Source organism: Heterodontus francisci, chromosome 8 (genome assembly GCF_036365525.1).
Source record: "Heterodontus francisci isolate sHetFra1 chromosome 8, sHetFra1.hap1, whole genome shotgun sequence".
NCBI lineage: Eukaryota > Metazoa > Chordata > Chondrichthyes > Heterodontiformes > Heterodontidae > Heterodontus > Heterodontus francisci.
In genome coordinates, this window is record NC_090378.1 from 108,983,486 (window position 1) to 109,011,464 (window position 27,979).

At 41.2% G+C, this 27,979-nt stretch overlaps 2 protein-coding genes across 11 annotated transcripts in view; one reads left to right on the forward strand and one right to left on the reverse strand.

Moving 5' to 3' along the window:
* Positions 1 to 58: 58 nt before the first annotated feature.
* On the forward strand, positions 59 to 27,591 carry ankrd45 (ankyrin repeat domain 45). 7 transcript variants are annotated; one of them, XM_068037918.1, is made up of 7 exons: positions 59 to 340; positions 2,277 to 2,606; positions 3,028 to 3,195; positions 4,694 to 4,788; positions 4,912 to 5,050; positions 17,596 to 17,666; positions 27,503 to 27,591. In XM_068037918.1, exons 2-7 carry the CDS (start codon positions 2,291 to 2,293, stop codon positions 27,548 to 27,550), a joined length of 837 nt encoding a protein of 278 aa, XP_067894019.1. In that variant the 5' UTR covers positions 59 to 340; positions 2,277 to 2,290; the 3' UTR covers positions 27,551 to 27,591. The 7 variants fall into 7 exon arrangements, with proteins under 7 accessions (XP_067894019.1, XP_067894018.1, XP_067894023.1 ...); XM_068037917.1 differs by lacking the exon at positions 27,503 to 27,591 and adding an exon at positions 20,738 to 21,211; XM_068037922.1 differs by lacking the exon at positions 17,596 to 17,666.
* The window catches only part of gtpbp3 (GTP binding protein 3, mitochondrial), a 28,369-nt gene continuing 19,108 nt past the window's right edge, over positions 18,719 to 27,979 (reverse strand). For 3 of the 4 annotated variants that reach the window (XM_068037911.1, XM_068037913.1, XM_068037915.1), the window contains one exon: positions 19,339 to 24,071. In XM_068037911.1, the coding sequence (XP_067894012.1) occupies positions 22,587 to 24,071 (1,485 nt within the window). In that variant the 3' untranslated portion in view covers positions 19,339 to 22,586. Of the gene's footprint in view, positions 24,072 to 27,979 lie in introns of all 4 variants that reach the window. The other variant, XM_068037912.1, reaches the window with a different exon arrangement.

Here is a 27,979-nt window from a genome sequence, read left to right on the forward strand (position 1 = left end):
CGCTGCACCTGCTTCGAGGAGCGGGATCTTTATCCGCGTTGCACACGGGCGGCGGTTGCTATGGAGACGGTCGAGGTTATTCCCTGATGGTTGCTATCTTGGAGGAGAAGACCGGCACAAAACTGATATTTAGGGCAGTGAGCCGCACCCACCGCGGTACTGAGACAGCGGACCAGCCATCAGCTGATGAAACGAGAAGACAAGTTGAGAAAACATCCATGTGAAAGAGAACAGAAACTAAAATTGAAGTGCGGGACAAATAAAGAGTTTATATTTGATTTGATCGGACCGATCATGTAAGCGTCCTTTGGCTGAGCAGGGACAGAGAGGGTTGATGAAGGTAATGCAGTTGATGTGGTGGACTTGTAAAAGACATCTGATAAAGTGCCACATGACAGGCTTGTCAGCAAAGTTAGAGCCCATGGAATAAACAGGGCAGTAGCAGCATAGATACAAAATGGGCTGAGTGACAGGAAACAGAGAATAGTGGTGAACGATTGTTTTTCGGACTGGGGGTCGGTGTTGGGACCCCTGCTTTTCTTGACATATATTAACAACCTGGACTTGGGTATACAGGGACCAATTTCAAAATTTGCAGATGACACAAAAGTTGGAGGTTTGTGAACTGTGAGGAGGATAGTGAAAATCTTCAAGAGGTTATAGACACGCTGGTGGAATTGGCAATGAAATTAAATGCAGAAAAGTGTGAAGTGAATCATTTTGGTCGGAAGAACAAGGAGAAGCAATATAAATGAAAGGGTACAATTGTAAAAGGGGTGCATGAAGGTTGCAGGGCAGGTTGAGAACGTGGTTAATAAAGCATGTGGGATCCTGGGCTTTATAAATAGGGGAATAGAGTACAAAATCAAGGAAGTTAGGATGAATCTTTATAAAAACACAGCTTTGGCCTCAACTGGAGTATTGTGTCCAATTCTGGGCACCACACTTTATGTAGGAAGGATGTAAAGGCATTAGAGAGGGTGCAGAAAAGATTTATGAGGATGGTTCCAGGGCTGAGAAATTTCAGTTACATGGATCGGTTGGAGAAGGTGAGGCTGTTCTCCTTGAAGAAAAGATTGAGAGGAGATTTGATAGAGATGTTCAAAATGAGGGGTGAGGAGTAGGTAGGAAGAAATTGTTCCCATCAGCCGAAGGATCCAGAACTAGAAGACACAGATATAAGATGATGGGCAAAAGAAGCAGCAGTGACATGAGGAAAAACCTTTTATGCAGCGAGTGGTTAGGATCTGGAATGCACTACCTGAGAGCGTGATGGAGGCAGAATTCAATCAAGGCTTTCAAAAGAGAACTGGATAATTAAGTGGAGAAAAAAATTTGCAAGGCGAAGGGGAAAAGGCAAGGGAGTGGGACTAGGTGAGTTGCTCTTGCAGAAAGCTGGCAGTGACACGATGGGCCACATGGCCTCCTTCTGTAACTATTCTATGGTTTGAGATTCCAGAAAAATAAAATTAGCTTTTCAGGACAAGTGAAGGTGTTTAGCACTTAAAAACCAGTTAAGGCCTCATTCAGCAAGCTGTCAGTTTTTCAAGGCTTTTACAGCGAGCCTAACAGCTAAAGAGTGGCAGTTCTTGTCAATTCATAAGGTTTCCCATTGATTGCAGTCTCAACAGCACACCCTCTGAATAAGTGTAGAATCACTGACAGCAGCATCTGGATTTCCACATTTTTCTGCATGTATGCGGATTCCAGAAATTGCTGTAAATCTCAGTGAAGTAATACCAGTGGACGCTGACAGTTTTGCCGTCATTACCACCACAAAATCGAGGCCCTTTTTCTAATGTTGGAGACGCAGAGGCCAATTTCTGCAAAGCCAGATCCTATAAACAGCATTGTGATAATCTGTTTTCACTGTGGGGTAAATATTGGCCAGAAAACTGAGGAGAACGCCCCGCTCCTCTTTAAAATAACGCCATGGGAAGCTTTTACATCCACCTGAGAGGAAAATCAGGCCTCCATTTAAGTCTCAACTGAAAGACAGCACCTCTGATGATGCAGCACTCCCTCAGTACTGTACTACAGTGTCAATCTAGATTTTTTTGCTTAGAAATTTGGAGTGGGACTTGTACCTACAACCTTCTGACTCTGATGGGAGTGTGCTACCACTATGCCACAGCTGACACCTGGATAAGTATCTGAAGCTGGCACAATGGGCTGAACGGTTTCCTTCAATGATGTAAGTGCTGATGGTTGGTTCTACAGTTAACGAATAATACATTTTAATTTGTGTTATTCTATTACTGTTGTTACATTGTTAGGTAAAAAACTAAACATGGATCCAGACAGTGAAAATAACACTGGAAAAGAAGTAACAGAGTCTAACAATGATGATACAGCAGACATTGGAGATCTTGAGCTAGAAAATAGGAACAACTTTCTTACCAGTGTGCTCACAGGAGATACCGAGAACCTACGCAAGTGTTTTGAACTCGCCGATGATCCAAACTATGAGATAGCAAATGCGTGGCTAAATATACGTGATGACTTCAGCAGAAATGCTATCTTTGCAGCCTCTATGCTGGGTCATTCTGAAGTTATCACTGAGTTGGTGACACGAGGAGCAAATGTGAACGAGAAAACCAATAGAGGTACTTCCCTGTATTGCTTTCGCAACATTGCTAGTTGCGGAGAGATTCTTTTGCCAGTAATGTCCTATTTCTCTGGTTGAATTGCATACTAATTAGGTTGCCAATAATCTTTTATATTAAGAGTTTTTACACAATAATGCTACAGCATACGTACAGTTCCTGTATAAAATTAAAGATGACATGCAGTGACAACATAGGGGAAAAGTGCAGAATAAATATGGGCAGGTCCAGAAGGAGAATTTAAACTGTGATCTGTTGATTTTTCAGCCCATCCTGTATAAAGACTCCATCTATGCTAAAGACAGAATGAACACATCATCATATGCTATTAACCTGTGACACCTACTAATTGCCCAGAATCCCACGTGTCTTATGCCCATATGTTTGCAGTAACAAATAATGTTTTGTTTCCTGTTCACAGGATACACCCCCTTACACTGTGCTGCTGCCTGGGGGAAGCTGGAGAGCCTAAAAACTTTGGTGGACCTCGGCGCTAATGTTCAAGAAGTCAACTTTAGAGGTGAAAAGGCACGAGACATAGCTAATCGCTATTCAAAGACTGATTGCACAGAGTTTCTAGATTGGGCAGGTAAGAAATAGCACACAGTTGCATCATCTGAGATTAATGATCCTCGAACATTCATGGTTTGCGCAGTACATAGAATGCTAAACTAAGCAAATATATATTTATTAAAACTGATCTAATATTCTAAATGTGCCTGGCTTCAACGTAGTATGATATTGCCAGTCCACAGACAATACTAGATTAAATAATTATTCTAATTAATTTTATAATTTATCATACTTATAGTTCCACAGGCTGACATTGTAATGACATCATTATCTTACAAAGCAGTGGCTTTCCTTGCACTACAAAAGTTTACAATTGAAAATTAAACCAGCATTACAAATGGTTAATGTAATCTATGACAAATCACTTAAGATCTCTAGCATAATGCATATTATTTCTCAGACTATTCGTGAGCTTCGCGAGTTTATTGAGCAAGCAGCAAAGCCAAACAGACCAGACAGATCCCAAGATCAGTTGGGTCTGAATCAGAGACTCTTAGAATCAGAGTGAGGAGAAAATCAGCAAGAGTCTCCAACCATGTTCACTATCCAGCAATCCCTGCTGGAGATGCGTGTGTATAGATGTTTGGTGAAACTGCGATGCTGCAACATAGGCAAACATGCTCCTAACACTCACTGTCAAGGGTCAAACATGAATATTGGTCATTTGAACCAAGTATTGGAAATTGCTTGGTATCTCTAGAACTGTACACCAGTAAGGACAAGTAAAAAACAGGGAGGAAGGATTTAAGAAAAAAAAATTCTAGCTTTGTGTTAATAGTAAGAAAATTTGGATGTCTATACAATAGTGGTTTAATATTTCAGTATTCTGCAAAAATTGAACCTTTGCAGAGCTTCAGGCAATTTTATAAGTAGTAAACTGCATCAAGATCACACATCTTACTAAATTAAGTCTGAGTTTGTACCTAAATCTTTGGAATAACAAGCTTTTCTTATTTCTGTGTGATTTCAAATCCTGTCTACCTCCTGTTTTTTCTCAGACTCAAATGTTGTAATGTCCTTATTTCATTGCCTGCTCCTGCTCTCAGTCCCTACCAAATCCAAAGGCAACCTGAGAGATTTTATAGAATTAAAATGTATGTCTTTTTTCCTCTGTCTCAGTTATACTCGTATCCTTTTCATACTACACTAACTAAGATGATGGGTTACAGGCCTTTTGCCATTGCTTGATATTGACCTCTGGTTGGAGATGTGTGAGGGTGGCCTGCAATGAACAATTTTTCTGATTTCCCCCCCCCCCCCCCCCCCCCATCTTTCTTATTTGCTTCCTTTTTTGTCACCTCCACAGCATAGTATACTTGGGATGGGAACTCGCCTTAAGATAGCATATGCATTAACCTGTACCCTGCTACTTTGTGATGCCATACACTGCCACTCTGTTCTCTGCCATAAATGGTCGCATACCCAATGACACCACAGCACTGCTCAGTTGTTTAGATTAAAGGAATTATCATCAGAGAAATAATACATTTTTATTTTGTGTTTTTCAACTGCAGAGGGCAAACTGATTTTGGAGTTGTATATTAATAATATCCAGGAAACTGTTGCTGATCTTGAAAAGTCACAGGGCAAGCTATCCAAACTAGATAAGGTAAGTTCCATCATTCTTGGGTTAAAAGGGGAGCAGTGCTATCTCTGTCCATTTCTTTGTTGTGGAGTGAATAAAGGAATATCCATCGAGTTCTTGGGTTCAAGAGTGTTTGTCATCTTGTAGGCTGCGTTTACAAATGCCTGCCGTGCAAAATCTGAATGGCTGCATTCGGCACAGAATGTTTCCATACAGGAAATCGAGGAGCAAAAGAAACAATTGGAGATGACACTGGAACCTATCATGAGAAAACGAACAACACCGTGTGAGTATAAACACAAATCCACTGTGAAATCCTTGAAGTTTGTTTATTTTATTCCTCGATTTAGCTGATCCACTACTTCTACACCGGTTGCAAAGTTTAACCAAAGATAATGAGATAAGAACAGGATAAGTATACAAAGATTTGATGGGAATGACTTAACTAGGTTTCCTTATTTTGAAACTTTTATCAGTGGCACAGAAGTGCCAAACCTGGTTAGCAATGTAAAACATGCTGTGCCAGATGGTCTGGTGATGCAGCATGCTGCAGCATCAAAGCATTGCACCAACCTTCTCATTACCAGGAGGAGGAAAAATGCAGATTAATAGTGAAATTTATTTTTGTGCATGCCATTGCATTCATTAATATCAGCTGTCCTACCCCCTGCTATGCCTTTTTAGTTTATTCACTTTTTAAAAAAAAATTAACTCCAGAAATGAAAGCTGGAGGAGCTTTTAAATTTCATTCCTAATATTCACAAGGTCACAGAAGAGGTTTAGATAAAGTAAAGCCACTCATCTCATTCAGTCTCATTCTTTTTGAATACCTGCTTTAGCATTTATTATATAGCTTTTTCTTTGGTGAATTTCATATCCTGGATTCAACCTCACTTCCTGGCATCCTGTTCCACCTTTTGTGTAAATAAATACTTTTTACTAAGTTAATGTAACCCAGCTTCAGAAGGGATTCCAACATTTTTGGGTCCCATGGTGCTGGATTATATTACGATGGGGGAACTCATCACAATTTTGATTTACTTCCCCTAACAACTATCCTCTGTTTCTTTCCTTTTAAGCCAATTACAAGTCCACAACTATAACCCATCCTTAGATTGCAAAGGAATCTTTAATGTGGTAATTTATCAAAGACATTTTGGAAGTTTAAATACACAGTGTCATCTTGCATCTTCTGTCAATTTGTTATGTCACCTTTCAAACAAGTTTGCAATTGGTCAGGCAAGAGCTGAAGCTGCCTTGTCATTTATTAGATTATTTTCAAACTATATTCTTCCACTTTCATGTTAAATATCTTAAATTACTATATATTGAAAGATATTGTTCTTGGAATGTTTATTGGGAACTTCTGGCAAAAACAGATGATACAGCATTGTTTCATTCCTCAAAAAAGAGAATAGGATTGAAATGATTTCTATTTATACAATGCCTTTTGTGTCTGCAAGATGCCCCAAAGCATTTTTGAAGTGTAGTCACTGTTGTAATGTAGACAAACACAGCAACCAGTTTATGCACAGCAAGGTCCAACAAACAGCAGTGAGATAAAAACCAGTTAATCTGTTTTTGGCTTTATTGCTTGAAGTAAGAATGGTCAGGACACATATTGGAGTAAATACAGATGGAGATAATCAAAAACTTAAGAGAATACAATCGGGTTCTGTGCTGTTTGTAACCAACAAAAGCAACCAGCCAAGGTTTTACAGTAGAGGTGAATAGATACTGGAGAATTATTTGATTACCTTTTTTGGGAGGGGTTGAGTAAAAGGATCAGGGAGAAATTTTGTAGAACGTTACCTCAGAAAATTAAATTGGGAGCCGTTCATTATATGATCATTTGTCCATGATCTGTGGAAGGCTTGTTGGTTATTTTTTGTTCTTTTTCCATACTTTACATTCTTAACTACACTTGCTTACACTTAGCAACACAAAGTAGAAGGTAATTTTTTGTAGTTATTTTAGACAAGGCAACTAATCAATATTATTTATTTTAAAAAGCTACTTCATTCTATTTTAGATCGTCAACTAGGGCAGTTCAAAATAGTTCTTGAGGAATACATTAACACACTGGAAAATGGTTGGGGGTTATGTTGATTTGGATCCTTCACAACTGAATTTGATAAAGATTGCTGAATTTTTTTTAGATATGATTTTTTCCCCCTTGTAAGGTTCTATCATAAGCTGATGCAAGGCTGCATGGGCTTTAACAGGTTGAGTTTTCCAAGTACCTGAATGGACATAAACAAAGTGCTGGAAATACTCAGCAGGTCAGTCAGCATCTGTAGAGAGAAAAGCAGAGTTAACATTTCAGGTATTGACCTTTCATCAGAACACTGCTTTTGCACCTGAATGGACAGTTCATTTCAGCCACTGGAGAATTGCTGTATAGCTATAACACAGTTGTGGTTAAAAGTCCTATATTCGTCCGGAATTGTAAAGGTAGAGTGCAGGTTTAAACGATTTTCTTAGGCTTTGAAAGTTTTACTTTAAATTCCTTTCCTTCCCCCTGTTGAAAACATGCTATATACAGCCTACTGAAAACTTTGATTGAAACATTTAATTTTGCATTTTCAATATCATTTTGTATTAGTAGAGATAAATAATTCAGATTATCTGAGAAAAAAAGTGTTTTTAAAAGGCATAACATTCAAAGCTATTTCTATTAGGATACAGGCTACAGAAATGTCATTAGAACATTAGAACATTACAGCGCAGTACAGGCCCTTCAGCCCTCGATGTTGCGCCGACCATCTGACCTACACTATTCCATTTTCATCCATATGTCTATCCAATGACCACTTAAATGCCCTTAAAGTGGGCGAGTCTACTACTGTTGCAGGCAGGGCGTTCCACGCCCCTACTACTCTCTGCGTAAAGAAACTACCTCTGACATCTGTCCTATATCTTTCACCCCTCAACTTAAAGCTATGTCCCCTCGTGTTTGCCATCATCATCCGAGGAAAAAGACTCTCACTATCCACCCTATCTAACCCTCTGATTATCTTGTATGTCTCTATTAAGTCACCTCTCCTCCTCCTTCTCTCTAACGAAAACAACCCCAAGTCCCTCAGCCTTTCCTCGTAAGACCTTCCCTCCATACCAGGCAACATCCTAGTAAATCTCCTCTGCACCCTTTCCAAAGCTTCCACATCCTTCCTATAATGCGGTGACCAGAACTGCACGCAATACTCAAGGTGCGGCCTCACCAGAGTTTTGTACAGCTGCATCATGACCTCGTGGCTCCGAAACTCGATCCCCCTACTAATAAAAGCTAACACACCATATGCCTTCTTAACAGCCCTATTAACCTGGGTAGCAACTTTCAGGGATTTATATACCTGGACACCAAGATCTCTCTGCTCATCTACACTACCAAGAATCTTCCCATTAGCCCAGTACTCTGCATTGCTGTTACTCCTTCCAAAGTGAATCACCTCACACTTCTCCGCATTAAACTCCATTTGCCATCTCTCAGCCCAGCTCTGCAGCCTATCTATGTCCCTCTGTACCCTACAACACCCTTCGACACTATCCACAACTCCACCGACCTTCGTGTCATCCGCAAATTTACTAACCCACCCTTCTACACCCTCATCCAGGTCATTTATAAAAATTACAAACAGCAGTGGCCCCAAAACAGAACCTTGCGGTACACCACTAGTAACTAAACTCCAGGATGAACATTTGCCATCAACCACCACCCTCTGTCTTCTTTCAGCTAGCCAATTTCTGATCCAAAGCTCTAAATCACCTTCAACCCCATACTTGCGTATTTTCTGCAATAGCCTACCGTGGGGAACCTTATCAAACGCCATACTGAAATCCATATACACCACATCCACGGCTTTACCCTCATCCACCTGTTTGGTCACCTTCTCGAAAAACTCAATAAGGTTTGTGAGGCACGACCTACCTTTCACAAAACCGTGCTGACTATCGCAAATGAACTTATTCTTTTCAAGATGATTATAAATCCTGTCTCTTATAACCCTTTCCAACATTTTACCCACAACCGAAGTAAGGCTCACAGGTCTATAATTACCAGGGCTGTCTCTACTCCCCTTCTTGAACAAGGGGACAACATTTGCTATCCTCCAGTCCTCCGGCACTACTCCTGTCGACAATGACGACATAAAGATCAACAACAACGGCTCTGCAATCTCCTCCCTGGCTTCCCAGAGAATCCTAGGATAAATCCCATCTGGCCCAGGGGACTTAGCAATTTTGGAAAGAGTGAAAATAGATAACACCTCCTCCTTGTGAATCTCAATCCCATCTAGCCTAGTAGGCTGTATCTCAGTAATCTCCTCGGCAACATTTTCTTTCTCTACTGTAAATACTGATGAAAAATATTCATTTAACGCTTCCCCTATCTCCTCTGATTCCACACACAACTTCCCACTACTATCCTTGATTGGCCCTATTCTAACTCTTATCATTCTTTTATTCCTGATATACCTATAGAAAGCCTTAGGGTTTTCTTTGATCCTATCCGCCAATGACTTCTCGTGTCCTCTCCTTGCTCTTCTTAGCCCTCCCTTTAGATCCTTCCTGGCTAGCTTGTAACTCTCAAGCGCCCTAACTGAGCCTTCATGTCTCATCCTAACATAAGCCGCCCTATTCCTCTTGACAAGCGCTTCAACTTCTTGAGTAAACCACGGCTCCCTCGCTCGACAACTTCCTCCCTGCCTGACAGGTACATACTTATCAAGGACACGCATTAGCTGCTCCTTGAATAAGCTCCACATTTCGTTTGTGCCCATCCCCTGCAGTTTCCTTCCCCATCCTACACATCCTAAATCTTGCCTAATCGCGTCATAATTTCCTTTCCCCCAGCTATAATTCTTGCCCTGCGGTATATACCTGTCACTGCCCATCGCTAAGGTAAACCTAACCGAATTGTGATCACTATCGCCAAAGTGCTCACCTACATCTAAATCGAACACCTGGCCGGGTTCATTACCCAGTACCAAATCCAATGTGGCATCGCCCCTGGTTGGCCTGTCCACATACTGTGTCAGAAAACCCTCCTGTACACACTGGACAAAAACAGACCCATCTAAAGTACTCGAACTATAGTATTTCCAGTCAATATTTGGAAAGTTAAAGTCCCCCATAACCACTACCCTGTTACTCTCGCTCCTGTCGAGAATCATCTTCGCTATCCTTTCCTCTACATCTCTGGAACTATTTGGAGGTCTATAGAAAACTCCCAACAGGGTGACCTCTCCTCTCCTGTTTCTAACCTCGGCCCATACTACCTCAGTAGACGAGTCCTCAAACGTCCTTTCTGCCGCTGTAATACTTTCCTTGATTAACAATGCCACACCCCCCCCTCTTTTACCCTCTTCTCTGTTCTTACTGAACCATCTAAATCCCGGAACCTGCAACATCCATTCCTGCCCCTGCTCTACCCATGTCTCTGAAATGGCCACAACATCAGGATCCCAGGTACCAACCCATGCTGCAAGCTTTTACTAAATGTGCTTTGACATCTTTGTGCTGAGGATTGTGCTAAAGCCAAACCAGGAATGTGATGATGTCTGTAACAAACAAGCTGTTCATGTAGTTATGATTATAGACTCTCCTTACTCTGAGTGTTACATCTTCATGAATTTTTTTAAGACGCTGTACTGAAAAAGTTTTCTGTTAGTACTGGCTAGTGGATGTACTTTGGAGAAATCTCTTGTCGGTTAATCTCTGGAGCACATCCACTTGTGCATTTTTAACACACTGAATCCCTTCAGAAGTAATTTGTAAAATCAAAGTTTTGTGAAGGCCTAAAGTTATTAAAAAGAAAGCACACATTTGGTAGGGGTGTGGGAAAGTATTTACCTGCTACTCTTTTAATGCAGTTACAGGTTAAGGAATGCTGTAGTGTAAGCTAGTTCTTTATAATATACAAGCAGACGACATCAAAAATGGATGAAGCTGATGCTGATTTTTGCCTTTTCTTTTAAAAGCCCCAGAGCCCACAAAATCCTCTAAATCTTAACACTACGATCAAAATGGAAGATTTCAGAGTAACTGGATTTTAGAATATTTTTCTTTTTCTATTTGTGCTACTCTACTTTTTCATTGTCATTGCATTTGATTATATTTATTGTTGTGTGAACAGTAAATGTGTGAATTATTTAAATTAGTGAGTAAGTATAGTCTATTGAACTGCCTCATTATTGTGAATGTTAACATGGGTGATATCTGCACATTTACCAATGTTTCTCAATCATACCATGTTGCTGTTTTGTGCATTAAGGCCACTTTTTGAGGTAGCTTTTGTGTTTACATTCACCTGTGACATTAAGTTCCATTCCAGTGACTACATGAATGAGCAATCTGTTGGCTCTGACCCAGAAATCCCCATTCATGATTACACAGGAAGAGGATCTCTTCACAGAGTGCCTACCTCCAAACAACAGCTTCAAAATATAAAGCAAGGCACCAGATGGACGGGAGGACTGAGAGACTGATAGGTTATAATGGATAGCTCCCTTAATAACAATGAAATATGCTTTCCCCAGTAACAGAAATATTATACTGGTGTTATTTCTATTGTTTCAGAATGACTTTTTAAAGAGGTTGACGATTAGAAAATCTTTTTAAAAATCAAGAACTATTAAAGAAACACAATTTTCTCGAAAAAGTTTTGGTAAATCCTTTGTTTTCAGCAGTAGAGAAACAGGAACAAGAAGATATGTAGAAATGATAGTGTCACACAATTAACATATCAAGCAAAACTTTTGGAAAACTTTTGTCATTTGCTTACCAACATTTTTCATGAAGATGTGCCTCTTTAATATCCTTTTCTGCTGTGTTTACAGTTTTTGCTTTTTGGTGAATACATTTTATTTTTTCTTATAAAGTAATTCCTTTTTTGGCAAAATAGAAAATGCACATTTGGTATGTTACAGGCTGGAAATAGACTAAAGCGTTTGGACAATATTATAACAGTAAAATCCTTCAACACATTCCTAAATACATTTTACTTTTTAAAGTTTCTAACATATTGTGTTTAGCTTTTCAAATTGCTATGTTTTAATTTTCACATGGGCATTTTTTTTTTCTTTTTGGCTCCTGAGTTGTGTAACAGGACAAAGTGAGGACAGGAAAGATTTGACCACATGAAGGTTGTAATGTGCTGACAACTGCAGGAACAGGTTTACTGAGATCCAGTGCATTCTGTTTTACAATGGCACAAATACTGCTGTATACATTATGTCAATAATAATGGGTACTCAGGAGTGATTTGCAAGGCAGTAATCTGAACAAAGAACTTGGTTAATATCATGACCACAATTAATAAGTTATTTAAACCCTAAGATACATACAGAAGGGAATGCCATTTAGCCCATCTTGATGCATCCATCCAGAACAACCTGATATTTCCCCCAGACTGCTGCATCTTAAATAATTCCTTGATTTTTACCTCATCTATTCTAGGTATTGATCACTCTCTGTGAAGTACGTCCTGATATCAGTCCTAAGGTGACTGTTTACTTATTTGAAAATGCGTTCCCTTGTTCTAGTCACTGTTTAAATTAAAATAGTATTCCAGATTAACCTTTTCCATACCACTTACTACATTACAGACCCCTATAAGTTCACTTCTCAAACCCCTCCTGTCCAGGCTGAAAAGCTCAAGCTTCTCTAGTCTTTCCTCATAAGTCAGTCTCCTGACTCTGGGGATCAGCTTTGTGGCTCTTGTCTGCACTGGCACCAATGCCTAGATGTCTCCCTCATTACTCAGCCATCGGAATGTTGCAATATTCAAGGTCCGGTCTGACCATAGCACTGTACAGTTTGATCACAATTTCATCTGACTTGTATTTTACTGTTTTGCCTATCCAATTCAGCATTTCATTGGCTATGTTGATTGTTGCTTAGCTATTTCTATATCATTCATGAAGTGTACATATTGCCGACATTTCCTTCCTATATGCAATATTTTAACATATTTTTGTATGAGATTGTAACCTTAAAGTCACTCCAGGGCATCTATTATTATACTGCAATTTTTTCCTTTCTCTCCTATTTTTGCCAGTAGTGGCTCTCATAGGGATACTGATTGCCATTGCAGTGTGTGTCATTAATGGATGAAGCTGTTAACCCCAAAGGATTAACAATTCCTCCCCATAGAAGGCTTGTACAGCTTGTGGATAACAGCTGTTTACTGCTACCATTTGTATCTCTTGAAGCTATTACAAAAAATAAATATGGAAAAATGGCAGAAAGGAACATTCTGATGCCTAGTTTTGTTTCATATCATGCAAAGCAAGGGAGAAAAAGCATTGTAATTTTAAGACTGTTTGGTAAATACAAATGCAACATCCCAGTCATAGAATTACAGCACAAAACCGTCAACTAATTTTTCTCAGGTTACTGAAAACCTACTGTAAGTGAGATTATATGACCAGTCACATACAAGTGTTTCCACACATGAATCAACCATAATTATGTCACGGCTTTCTGTGACTTGCCATTTAATGGGCTGGATTTTGTTGTCACTGGTGAATGAATGCCACTAGCCTTTCGTTACACTTGCACGTTCCCATTCACTTTCTATGGGCTTTTGCACTGGAAGTTCCAGTCAGCCAACTTTCCAAAAAGCACTGCGCCCTCTACAGGGCATCTGGACCTGTGTGAACAACACAGCAACTGTCTATCTCCTTAACCATTCAGATTGAAGAATTATTAATGAGTGTTACGACCAGGTGAGAAATGTGTCTAGGGGTCTTTTGTTGTCTTTACCTGGTCTTATTGTAACAGGGTTTAATTTTAAACACATTGTGTTTTGAGCTCCCTTTTTTGTGAATCCTTGTTCACAGTTTTCAATTATAACGCAAAGAAATGAGCACAAACAGGCTTTCTTTGGTTTAAAGCAGAAAGATGAAATTTATTAAACCTTAAAATTAAACTCTAATACCTATTTTAATACCTAAAATGCCTATGGATATATGACGCGCCCAAGCTAGCATGCACACGTGATACACACGTGCAAATAGGGACAGAAAAGATAAGTAGGACAGTTTGAGGCAAAATCTTGTTACTGTTTCTCGAGCCGCTGTATACTTGATTGAAGATACGGTCTTGCATTTCGTTGGGTCCCAGTATTCTTCGTAAACCTTGTTCACGTAGGAGATTTTTTATCTCTCTGAGTTTATATGCCTTCAGTGGTTCAGTTCCATGGAGAAGATTTGGAGGCAGGCAGACAGGAGATGAGGTATTTCTTGCTTCAGTTCCAGGAGAGATCTTCACTCCATGAGCACATGTCATTGTTTGAGTTCAAAATCTTTGTTGGAAGTTCAAATTCTCTGCAACTGCCAGTTAGTCATGTGACTAAAACTGGTCTGATCACTTCTTCTGTATATTGGGAATCAACGACTGGGTCCCCATTATTCCAACACTGCTAGTACTATACCAATGTCCTTCCAGTCAGGGGCTTACAATTTTAAGTTTTAATGTTCATGTGTCAAAATAATGTGTGCCTCAGTCTTGGCAGGTGGGGTGTTTGCCTGCCATGAGCAACACAATCTGAACCAGAAAGTGTCAGTTAGGATATTGCATTCAATGTCAAAACAGGTAAAGTGAATTAGAATCAAAGAAGGAGCCCATTTGGCCCATCATCTCCATGCAAACTCTCTGCTTGGGCAATTTAGCTAGTCCCTATCCCTGCCCTTTCCCTGTAGCCCTGCAACTTTACTCTCTACAGGTGCTTATCCTTTTGAAAGCCACAATTGAAGCTGCCTTCACCACCCTTTCAGGCAGTGCATTTCAGATGGTAGCCACTTTTTGTATAAATAATTCTTTTTCAGGTTGCCTTTGGTTCTTTTGCCAATCACCTTAAATCAGTGTCCTCTGGTGCTCGGCCCTTCTGCCAATGAGAACACTTTCTCCCTATCTACTCTGTATAGATCCCTCATGATTGTGAATACCTCTATTAAATCTCCTCTCAACCTTCTGTAAGGAGAAAAACCCCAGCTTCTCCAATCTATCCTCGTAACTGAAGTCCTTCAGTCCTGGAACCATTCTCATAAATGTTTTCTGCACCCTTTCTAAAGCCTTCTCTCCAAATCAAGTTTAAGGAAAGGAAGATTGGATTAAGAGAAAGATAAGAAAAAGAAGTCAAATTTATTTTTTACCTTTTTTAAAAGGCTGCGTTTGCTGACAACACAACCACTAGGTGCACATGCGCAAATGCAGCCTCGTGCACTGGAACGTCACTGTCTGCGATGTTTTTGGCAGCTGCCAGTAGTAAAGATGGCACTGCTCAATTTATCACAAAAACAAATGAAACCTATATGTCCACAGTGGCTGCGATTGCCCCACCCCCAACAGTACTCTTCTCCCTCCTGCTATCGCACTTCTCTGCGCCACTCCCTCCTGCGCCCATCTACTCGCCGCTTCCTCCAGGCCTCGCCACACGCTCCCCACATCACCCACCTGCCTCACATGTGGGTCACTCACCGCTTCATCCCCTCTGATCTGCCTCCCCACTCGCAGTCTCCTTCCCCCTCCCGATCTTGTCACTGTCTCTCTCTCCCTCCCCCCGCTTTCCTTGTGCGGGGAAGAAAGGTGGCGATTGCAGGAGGGGTTTTGGACCAGAAGTGATGGGAGCGGGGAGGCAGAGCAGAGGGCAGGAAGCGGCAAGGCCTGGAGTCAGTGGCAAAACGGGGAGCGAGCAGCCGTTGCAGTACGTGATGACATTTCCGTACGCATGCGCAAATTAGTCCTGGCAAGCCAGGTGCTGACGTAGGCTGCACATGTGCAGCACCAGACTGACAGCAAGGGTCCGTTCCACGCATGTGCGAAGTTGGGAGCGCTGTGATGACGTCGGTGCTGGGCTGCGTTGTCAGGAGTCACTTTGTTTTTAAAATTTCAAACAATAATTGCAATCTGAAAGAATCAGACTCCACTTTTGTAATAGTTAATTTTCAGTGCCAGAGAGGTTGTTTGGCATAATTAAAGATTTATCACACTGTTAAAAAGGTATTTGCACTGGAATGTACAAACCCTAACTGGCGAGTTTCGTCCATATCTGTGAAATCAGTACAGGAGCTGCATGATGTTCAATGTATTTGAATGATGAGTCAGCCAGTGAGATACTATTCTTCTGCAGCTTCAGAAGGAGCAGGGCATCTCAAACAGCAACTTCCAGACTTCAATATTTAACTGCACACGTGTGCTTACTGGAGGTTGCTGTCTGATTTCCACGTAAATAATGGTCAGCGCTGTTAGCCTAACCACTATTTCTAAGGTAAATTCCAGCCCAATGTGTTAGCCTTGTGGGTGGAGATTTTTTTTTAAGGTGCGCTGGACCTGTATAAAATTAACAAACAATTTAAAGTAAAAAAAATCTAAAAGTTAAGAAAACTGTTCATCTTGCACTCCTACATTTTATGATTGATGAATGTTGCACATATTGGGTTGGATAGGGGAAGAAAAGGCTAAGGGAACTAAATTAATATGAAGACAGATTGAATGATGTAATTACTTATGTAGTTTGTGTGAACAACTATATCTGTACTGATGTGAATTTAGCTCCCCCACACTGTTGCATTCTGTAACTCTCTGAGCTAGTAGCCCAAAAACTACCTCCAGCACACTGCAGAAGCAAAGGCTTTGAAAGAAAAATTGTCACAAGAGCATATTGAAAAGCAAAAAGACGTCTTACAGTTAATCATTTTGTAATAGTTTGATTTATAAAAACTGATAGTGACATTTACTGTTTAATAAAGACCTGTTTACAGGTCTTTCACCATCACCATGGTAGAACAGTTGCTTCTGATTGCTGGTTTGCTTTCTTTATAAATCATCACCCACTGTGAGCAGTCGGCTTACAATTAAAGTGCAAGCAAATTAAACTTTCAGGCAATTATGAGCTGCTTTCATTTTCAAGTAAATGATTTTGCTGCAGTCATTTGTCTAGAATGCATGTTTATATTTGTAATTTCCACTTCTGTAAAAAGCTACTTGCTGTTTTATCCACACGTGGTATTTCTCTAACTACAATAATGTAACTCAATAGGCCTATCTAGCCATTTAGTCCATCATGAATGGGGCTTTCAGGTTACCTGTACTAAGGGCTCTCCGACTGCTACTCTTGACCAGACAGCTATATGAGTGCAAGCATGGCGTGGGAAAGCATGCCCAACGATGCCCCTTCAATATAAGCATGCATCATATCTCTTCTTTTTTCCAGCCAAGGTGCTGAATGATATCTGATTGGAAATTACAAGATTAAGGCTTTATCATCCCATTCCATTACACATCACACTGGAGCAACACCATCATAGATTATTGGTTTGGCGACTGACGAAAACCAGCGTGGCTGTGAATGCTGTGTATTTAAACACAAAATTATTACCATTAAGTGCTTTATTAGGATTTTTACTACAGTTTATCCATTTTGAGAAACAGTGTTCACCTTGCAGGTAACTAGGATGTGCAATATTAGCTCTGTTATTTCAAGGTGAGATCAGCCTGTTATTTCCTGGTCCAACTTGTCTCCAGTTTCTCCCTTCAGTTCAGTACATTTCATGGTTATGATGACCTTCCCAATGGATTTGCGTTGCAACACATGTAGAAAAGCTTCATTTACCTAGAAAATTACAAAGCTGATAAAGTATCACCAAGTGCAATTATTTTATTTTGCTCGTAATGAGAGTTACCAATACAATAGTGATCAACAGCTTCTACTGTTATGAGTCACCAACATTTTTTAATGAATTACCAGGTCATACCGTTAATTATTTTTTGCACCTTTGTGTTTTTGACTGTGCTTCCTCTAATGCGCATTGATTTTCTCACTTGTTTTAGGCCCTTTTTCTTTATTCCTGCATTCGTTAATAAAGGTGTATCAGTTCAAGCTTACGCCAAAAGATATTCAGGTCAGTATTGATCTTCCAACTGCAATCACCATGAACTTTCCTACGTTACAGATATCCAACATTGCATCTTTGCACCCTGGCCAGAGAAACTGTGTCCCAACAGGCTATAGTGCATCTGTACTGGAATGGAAAACACTGAACTGTATTACGACCTGGCGAGAAAGAGGTCTCGGGTTCCCTTTCAGCCTTCACCTGGTCTTACTGTAACAGGGTTTTATTTTTAAATACAGTATTTTTAGCTCCCCCTTGGTGAATCCTTGTTCACCGCTTTCCAAATATAAGGCAAAGAAACCTGCATAAATAGGCTTTCTTAAAGTTTAATAAATGTAAACTTTTCTTCTTTAAACCTAACTCTAATTCGGTTGACGCCAATGGATACATGACAAGCCCACGTTAGCATGCATACGCGATACATGCAAATAGAGACAGAAAAGAGAAGAAAAATAAAGTGGAAAAGTTTGAGGCGCTATCTGAAGAAGTTGTTGTTACGGTTCTTCGAGCTCACTGTTGAGTCCCTGATTGTAGGTAGATCTTGCTTTTCACTGGGGTCCAGTATTCTTAAACCTTGTTCGCTGTAGGAGCCTTTTCTCTCTTGGGGTTCATGTGTCTTCAGTGGATTCAGAGGCTTGTGAGACAGAGATCGGAGCAGGCAGAAGAGATCTCAGTCCAAGAGCAAACAGCTTTCTGCCCAAACTGTTTGTACAAATTCAAAAAACTCAGGTTGCCAAGCAGGTTAGTCATGTGACTAGCTGGTTTGACCATGTCCGTTTGTGTATTCGGCCATCTTAGCAGTCAACCTGGAATGCGAGCTCCCCCACCTTCAACATCCGGTGATCAAAAGTCCATTGTGGGTTGAATGTGTCAGCGAATAGCTGCTTTGTCCTTCCAAACACTGTGTTAATATGCAAATGTCTTTTCCAGCCATGGCTGATCTGTTTAACATGTCCTTTCTTAACTTCAGTAGCAGTTTAAAATCAATGTTCATGACAAAATTAATGTGCCTCATTCTTGGCAGGTGGGGGCCTAACATGACAACTGGTAAAACTATCAAATGATAGTCAAGTAGTTTAATCAGTGCAAAAAAGAATTGAATGAAAACTCTGATCATCAAAGTTCTATACAAACTTTGAATGCAATTATACATATTCCTGACTGCAATGCATAAATCAACCTGCTTATTTTAACAACCCAAGTTAAACATGGCAGCAAAGTTTTCCTCAAGGCAGTCCATTTACATTCACCAGGTAACAACTTCATGACAAATATTATTCTCATTATTTTGTAATGCACTGCATGCTACTGTGTATAATGTTATAGAACCACATAACTAGGGCCCTACCAAATTCATGGTCAAATTTTACAAATTTCATAGTCACAGCATTTTAGAACTGTGAATTTCATGATTTCATGTATTTAAATCATAAATTTCACGGTGTTGCAACAAATCATGAAAATTATCTATTTAAAACAACAAAAAAGACAAGGGAAGTTTCTGGCTTCAAATGGCATTTATTGTATACTCAAAAACTATTGTAGAAAGCTGACAATAAACAGGTCACATTCTTTACTCACTGAGGTTAGTGGTTGAATATGAGCATGGTGCAACCTGCAACTCTCTTCTTCTTCCTTCCCTCTCTCTGTGCTGTGAACAATTGTCCGTGTTTAGACACTGCTCTTCCCGTGTCCACAGAGTTTGTTGGAATTGTCATTCGCACCGTTCCAGCCTTGCAAAGTGGGGGACTCTGCATTCCACAGAGTTCCAAAACTGCAGCACAGACAAAGTACAATCAACTTCTTTTGCAATGCTTTTATAAGCAGGAATCTCTAGCCTAGTTCGTGTCAAAGCTAGGAATCGCATCAAATGAGTTTAAATCCACAATTAACAGGTGCATTTGTGCTGGGTCAAAAGATATGCACACCTTTCAGGAAGGCTGCAGAAGGTTGTTGAAACCTCTGAGCAGCTTTCTCTTCCCCATAGCAGTAATATTGTTTGAGTTGCTTTGCCATGTAAGAAAACACCTGTTGAGCACAGGCATTTGATTCAGTGTCATCACAGTGTTGTTCAATTGACTGTGCTTCAGCCCAGAACAGTACATCCATTACTTTATTGTAAGCTTTGTGGATTGACATGTCGAGATTCAAACCAAGTGATTAAATCCATCAGTCGTATAGCATTATTAGCAACAAACTGAACCTTCTCATTAAGCAGAGCATCATTTAGAGGGATTACAATGTCTTTTAAAACCTGTGTTTTCGGTGTCAGTGTGAGCTCTTCTGAGACGAAGTCTGAGTAGTATTTCAAGTGAGCTGCATGATATTGTACTGCCCGAAACCAAGAATTCCAACGTGGCTCTGGAGGAAGGGTGATGTTTTGTTCCCCAATTTCAGCCCACTTGCAATGTGCTGTCTATATCGAAGCTTGTGGCTGGGCTATGTTTGAAGATCTGTATAAATGTAGCTGACCAGTCTGTCGACTTTACCAAACTCACTTTACCACAATAGCATTAGGCATTACACCTTGGAGCACAGCTTTGAAAGATATTGTCAAGTAAGCTGCATTGTCACTAATGAAAATAGAGACTTTGTTGAAATCTGCACCATAATTTGAAACAGTTTTGATGATTGCTTGGGAAACTGGTATAATTAACAGCTTCTCAATGGATGCAGTCTGCGAGCACTGTTGTGAGCTGCCCTGACTACATCTTCGGCCATACCAGACATAAAATCAAAAACATACAACACATAGTTGCCTTGCTCATCAGTGGACTGATCACAAATAATTGCAAAAGACTCACATGCTTTAATCTGAGACTGCATCTCCTCATAACGTGTAGCAAAATCTTCAGTAGGTAGTCCTGTCATAGTTTATTTGCACCCTGGCAAGCATCATTTTGCACATTATGTTGAATGAATACTTGCAGCTTTGAGTGATCAGGTTTTTTCAATGGTATGTTGGCATTTGCAAAAGCGTCCAGAAGTTCCATTGTAACCAACTGATGATTTTCTGAGCTCTGTCAACTTATTAAAAAGAGATGAAATCATTGCTTTTTTTGTGCATGTTTGTTTTCCAGCAGTGCGGTGTTGGATGCTCTCTTTCTGCTGTGATGGCTTTCGGATTCTAAGTGGCTCTGAATCATTGCCGCTGTGTGTGATCCAATGAAACATTGCATCTTGTATAAAACAGTATTCCACCATTGGCATGCAGAATTTGGCTTCCAAATTCTTTCACTCGATGTACTGGAATAATGGTTGTGGTCGTTATTGATTTGCTCAGTTTTGCATTCTCACTTGTCTGCTAATACTTGAGACGGCTTCACTCAAAACTGCACTGGAAGCTGTCCCTCATCTACCAATCAGCAAGGTGTGCTCTGTGTTAATGACGAAATGCGCGATGTTCGCAACATGCCCAGCAATCAGCAAGGTGAGCCTTGTGCCAATGAATAAAATGTGCGAATTTCGCAAAATGGCCGATTTCATGGCGAGCCTGAGATTTCAAGATCCGTGGTACATTTTTCATAGCCGTAAATTTGGTAGGACCCTACACATAATCTCTCACTGTATGATAAACAATATCAAGGAAAGTCTGCTAATTTAAAAAAAAAATTCCTAGAATCTGCTTATCCTACTTCTTCAAAACCATTTTTTGCCAGTCTTGCTGGAGGTGATGTAAAGAAGCTGGGGAACACCCCTACATCTTCTGGTCATGTCACTGATTAGGAATCACAGGGTTGTGATCATTTGAGAAATTGCTAGCATTAAGGGTGGAATTAATTCCCTCATCCTACACATCTGGCCTTTCCTGTGAAGATTCCCCTGTGTGTTCACCAAGAGATTTACTGATCTTGTAATCAGAAGTTGCATGTCAAGATACCTGTGGTCGATAATGTATTCCCTGTGCCCTGGATCCTTCTAGAACCTACTGCTAAATGGGTCAGCAATTGATTCTTGTTTGAAATACCAGCTAGATTTTTTTTTTGTTTCTTCGGGCAGTATTGACAACTTGGTTTCATTCTGTTTTAAAATGTATTTTTTTCTTGCAATGCACTGTACCTCTCCTTTATTTCCTTTTCCTCTACTCACCACCGTGTCTCCTGCAGGCATTTACTGGGGTACAGTTCCACAGAAGCCGCTCATCCTCTGGCTCCTCGTCCAATTGTTCACATGTGCCCCTTGAAAGCGAGTGCATCAGGCTATCTGACCTAAGCCCATTGTATCCTCACCTAGCATCCACAGGCAGATTACAAGTATAGGTACACTGTATAACGATCAAGAGCAGGAATCATGGACAATTGGTTTTCTTCTCCGCCCTAGCTCCAGGCAGCGAATTATAGCACTGCCAACTTTTTCTCTTTGATATCATTTAACTCAGCACAGAAGGGATCAAATCTGAGATCTTCCTGCTCTGTATGACTCAGAGACTATCATGATTACTCATATTTTCTGTGACAAAGAAAGCCAATTTACCACTATGCTATTTTTAGATTAAGCTCGACTTGCATTATTAAGCTTTCCAATTGCATTTAATCATATTTAATGGTATAGCAATCATTTTATTTTGTAGAATCTTGCTTTAGGTGGCAAATAAAAGATTTAATGGAATTGAGAATAGATGTCTGCTGACCAGGCTGTTCAGATAGTAAGCTCCAAAAAAAAAAACATCTGCTAACTGGTAAAGTCACTTGAGTAAACAAATAAATTAATCGTGCCTGGAGTAATAAGTTTCCACTGGCTTTAGTTCAATGTCACTTGGCTTGATCAGACAATAATGTAACATTTGAAGTGAATCAGTATGTGGTGCAAGGACCGTGTGTCTACTTTAATCCAGCCCCATCTCAGTCTGTCTCAAAAAGTTGGAATGCTCCCCATTTTAAGTCCCCAAGACACTGGAAGAGTTAAAAACCATCTCTTTTTCTGGAAGTTTTATTTCCCAATGCAGAAATCCCTGAATATAACTTCCAGGATTTCTTCAGCTCCAATTTTCCCAGTGATCTTTCCCAGTTGTCTCAACGCCATTCTCAGCTGCTCTGTGGCCAGAACAAGATCCAGCTCTCGATGCTGTTGATATTGCATTAGAGCATGGGTGCAGTTCTGAAGATGCAGCCGGTGACGAGCCTGTGTTAAACTAGGACTGCCAGCCAACGGATTCCCACACATTTTTTCAACTTGTTCACCAAGGAGATGTAGGAAGTCGTTAAAACCACTGCCTGTTTTGCAGGACAGCAGGCATACCCGAGGCAGTCCATGTTCTTTCAAAACCAGGTGCAACTTATTCAAGTCCTCCAGTTGGACAAGATCCGTCTTGTTACAAACCACAATCCAGTCCGCCACTGCTGGGCTGGTTTTAGCCTGATGCTCATCAGATTCATGCATGATCACTTCGCTCAGATAATTTTGGAGGAAACAGGCCATACCAGTCAAGTCCAGCGGGAGTTCCATGGTATCCACAACCACGACCACAATATCCGCCTGCTGAAGCCTTTCCCGTGCACGCCTCACACCCTCTTGCTCTACGATGTCAGATGTCTCTCGGAGCCCTGCCGTGTCACTCACAAAAACAGGGTACCCTCTGATGTTCAGGGCTGTCTCCACAACATCCCGTGTTGTTCCCGCTATCGGTGAGACAATGGCAGTGGGCTTCTGAGAAATTGAATTCAAAAGGCTGCTTTTGCCAGTATTCGGTGCCCCAACAATTGCAACATGGACTCCGTCCCTCAGCCTTTCGCCTCGACGACTATCACGTAGGTGGCTGTTGATTTCGCCCTGCAATGCGTGCACATCACCGTCAACTTTACGAAGTACTCCCTCCTCAATGTTGTCATCTTCGCTGAAATCAATGTAAGCTTCTGTGTGAGCCAGACATCGAGTTAGCCTCTCACTCCAGCCACGATATAGGTGCCCCAGGTCACCAGTCATTTGTCGTAGGGCCTGCCTTCTCTGGGCTTCTGTCTCAGCATGAATAAGGTCTCCCAGTCCCTCTACCTCCGTCAAGTCCAGCTTTCCATTCTGAAAAGCACGTTTCGTGAACTCCCCTGCTTCGGCTTGGCGTAGCATAGATAAGTATCCCAGGGCCTGGAGAACTCCACTGACCACCGCTGATCCCCCGTGAACATGAAACTCGCAGCAATCCTCTCCAGTGAAACTGTGTGGGCCTGGGAACCACAGCACCAGCGCCATGTCCAGGCACTCCCCAGACCTGGGGTCCAGCAACGGCCGAAGGACAGCAGCCCTGGCCAGGGGAAGAGGTCTCTGACCAGTGAGGCAGATCAGCGCATCACTGCTGGCAGGACCACTCACTCGAATGACAGCAACCCCACATCTGCCATGACCTGAGCTCAGCGCAAAAATGGTGCTTCTCTCTCGGGAGTCCGAGCATTGCATCCTCACGAAGCTGGCCCGAAAATTACACTGTTTGAAGAAAATTAAAAAGTCTTACTTCATTTAGGTAATTAAATGGAAGAGATAGGCTGTGCATAATAAAGAAAAAACTGCAAGGAATGAATGAGGACTTTGCAGAATGGTCATTTCCAGTTCAGCAACAAACATCATCCAATATTCAGTCAAAAACTATTTTTAGCTTCCATTATGAACTGGCCCCACCCCAACTGTTCCTTTCAGGCCCATAACAACCTTCATATGATACTTTTCCAAGAAAGAAGGAAATTAATCCACTTCAAGGTCGTGGTATAATGTTAGTCTAGTTCTAAGAACTCAATAAGAGCAGCTGGGAATGACTGATTTTCTCGCCCTCTGTGTGGTAAAGCTCCTTACCTCTCTGCACCTTCACTTTCCACCTCCTCTGCTCAGGGACACCCCCTTGTGTTTAATCTTAGCAATATACTTGCATTCTATTACTGTAATACAGCATTGTGGTGTGCCAAATTCCTGTATTGCTAGAATATCTTAGAAAAAATAAGAAAAATATGTCAAGAGTGTCCATGCTCAGGGAAATTAAACTGTGCATGTTAAATTTCAATAAATAAACATTCAAAATAGGAAAATAAATCAGTGACCAAATCAGCCCAGGCTGCTCTTGCACATTTCTACACAACCACTGACATAGTGGCAATGTAAGAATTGATATAAGCTGGGAGGCAGGATGTAGGATGTGCTCCCCCCATTTACACTAGCAGTGATGCCAAGAGAGACAATTACTTTTAAAAGGGGGCGTGAAAATTGGAACATATGAAATGAGGATGCAGTGCTGCATCCTGCAAACATAGCCAAACTGGAACTGAATTAATCCTCCCCACACCCACACTAAAACGAACAAGGTAACATAATAATTGAAGTACCTTCAGAGATAAACTGCAAAAGAACAAGTTGTGGCTGGGACTCGCTGTTATCCCTTTCTGCATATTCCTGACTGACTTTTGCCCGCAGTCCCAAACTGCTTCCTAATGACTCATTTCCCATCTGGTGCAGGCCATTCTCTCTGAATCCTCCTTGTTTTCTTTTCAGCTGCCTCACTGTGCTCCCCTTCCTTACCTGATGATTACCACCTACACCCTCCCTCAGCTGATGAATCAGTACTCCTCCATGTTGAACACCACTTTGGAGAAGCACTGAGGGTGGCAAGGGCACAGAATGTACTCTGGGTGAGGGACTTCAATGTCCATCACCGAGTGGCACAGCAGCACCACTACTACTGTACAAAATGGCTGAGTCCTGAAGGACATAGCTGCCAGACTGGGCCTGTGGCAGATGGTGAGTGAACCAGTAAGAGGAAAAAAATCTCCTTGACCTCGTCCTCACCAATCTACCTTCATAGATGTACCTGTCCATGATAGTACTGGTCGGAGTAACCACCGTACAGATCTTGTGAAGAAGTCCCCTTTTCACACAGAGGATAGCCCCATCATATTGAATGGCACTACCACTGTGCTAAATGGGATAGACTCAGATCAGATCTAGCAACTCTAAATTGGGCATTCATGAGGTCCTGTGGGTCATCAGAAGCAACAGAATTGTATTCAACCACAATCTGTAACCTCATGGCCTGGTATATCCCTCACTCTGCCATTACCATCAAGCCAGGGAACCAACCCTGGTTCAATGAGGAGTGTAGGAGAGTATGCCAAGAGCACCGCCAGGCATAACTCAAAATGAGATATCAACTTGGTGAAGCTACAACAGAGGACTACATGCATGCTAAAAAGCAGAGAAGCTATCTATAGAGAGCTAAGTGATCCCACAACCAATGGATCAGATTAAAGCTGTGCAGTCCCGCCACATCCAGTCACGAATGGTGGGTAATGTCCTAGGCCAAACCATCTTCAGCTTCACCTTTCCTCCTACATAACGTCAGAAATGGGGATGTTCACTAATGATTGCACAGTGTTCAGTACCATTCACAACTCCTCAGATACTGAAGCAGTCTGTTCCCTCATGCAGCAAGACCTGGACAACATTCAGGCTTGTGCTGATAAGTAGCAAATAACAACTGCGCCACACAATATAAAAGCAAAATACTGCGGATGCTGGAAATCTGAAATAAAAACAAGAAATGCTGGAACCACTCAGCAGGTCTGGCAGCATCTGTGGAGAGAGAAGCAGAGTTAACGTTTCGGGTCAGTGACCCTTCTTTTGCGCCACACAAATGCCAGGCAATGACCATCTCCAACAAGAGAGAATCTAACCATCTCCCCTTGACATTCAACGGCATTACCATCGCTGAATCCCCTGCTATCAACATCCTGGAAGATTAACATTGACCAGAAGCTTAACTAGACCAGCCACATAAATACTGTGGCTACAAGAGCAGGTCAGAGGCTGGGAATTCTGTGACGAGTAACTCACCTCCAGACTCCCGAATGCCTGTCCACCTTCTACAAGGCACAAGTGAAGAATGTAATGGAATACTCTCCACTTGCCTGGATGGGTGCAGCTCCAACAACACCCAAGAAGCTCAACACCAGCCAAGACAAAGCAACCCGCTTGATCAGCACACCATCCATCATCTTAAACATTCACTCTCTTCACCACTGCTGCATAGTGGCAGCAGTGTGTACCATCTACAAAATGCTCTGCAGCAACTCACCAAGGCTCCTTCGACAGCACTTTCCAAACCCGCAACCTCTGCAACCCAGAAGCACATGGGCAGCAGACTCATGGGAACATCACCACCTGCAAATTCCCCTTCAAGTCACACTCCATCCTTAATTGGAACTATATTTGCGTTCCTTGGTTGTCACTGCATCGAAATAGTGGAACTCCCTCCCTAATAATAATCACATGGTCTGCAGCAATTGAAGAAGCAGCTCACCAGCACCTTCTCAAGGGCAATTAGGGGTGGTCAATAAATGCTGGACTTGCCAGTGACGCTCACATCCCAAGAACGAATAAAAAATACATATGCAGAATATGAAGATATATAAACTTTTTGTAGTTCTCTCCAAAAATTTTAATACTGGCTATTTGTCACCAATATTTTTTTTAAAATCTCTAATCTTCCTAGCTTGTGTCACATTCTACATTGTTAGACAACACCTAAATAATAAAAACAAAGTGCTGGAAATACTCAGCAGGTCAGGTAGCATCTTTGGGGAACAAAGCAGAGTTAATGTTTCAGGTATGTGACCTTTCATCAGAATTGACCTGAAACGTTAACTGCTTCTCTCTCCACAGATGCTGCCAGACCTGCTGAGTATTGCCAGCACTTACTGTTTTAATTTCAGATTTCCAGCATCTGCAGTATTTTGCTTTCATTTTACCTAAATAATAAAACATTTTGACATTGGGTGTCCATGAATCTATTTTCCTGCAGTTGTCATTGTGCATTTGGATTCTCTTTAGATTAACTTAATGTTCACTTGCTGATTTTCTCTCATTCCCTTTAGGGCTGCCCATGGATAACCAAGCAGAGATCTGAAGTTGTCATGTTTTAAATCAAAGGAACAAACCTGCGTTCCTGTTGCTGGCTCATTAATAAAAGGATAATTTTTAAATGATTTAATCTCAGAAACAATTAAAGACCTTTTTGTTTCACCTTTCTCTCCAGAAGGCACTAATTCATGTCAGCTAGGATACAGCTACACTGACATCATAATCCTCTCTAGTATCTTGACCAACTGACAATTTTTCAAGCTGAGAGTGTAGGCAGGATCTTGTACCATGGGGAGCATCACAACTGAGGCTAATCATGTCTCCATCTGACATCTACACACATATGCATGTCAAGCAAGGCTGATGTTTCCTTAATATAAAAGCAAAATACTGCGGATGCTGGAAATCTGAAATAAAAACAAGAAATGCTGGAAATACTCAGCAGGTCTGGCAGCATCTGTGGAGAGAGAAGCAGAGTTAATGTTTCAGGT

What these genes read in the sequence shown, in the direction of transcription:
- ankrd45 (XM_068037916.1), top strand. Translation starts at nt 2,291, where the DNA reads ATGGATCCAGACAGTGAAAATAACACTGGAAAAGAAGTAACAGAGTCT. An exon ending in AGAGTTTCTAGATTGGGCAG is followed by an intron (nt 3,196 to 4,693) that starts GTAAGAAATAGC and finishes TTTCAACTGCAG; the next exon opens with AGGGCAAACTGATTTTGGAG. An exon ending in GAGAAAACGAACAACACCGT is followed by an intron (nt 5,051 to 17,595) that starts GTGAGTATAAAC and finishes CACTTGTTTTAG; the next exon opens with GCCCTTTTTCTTTATTCCTG.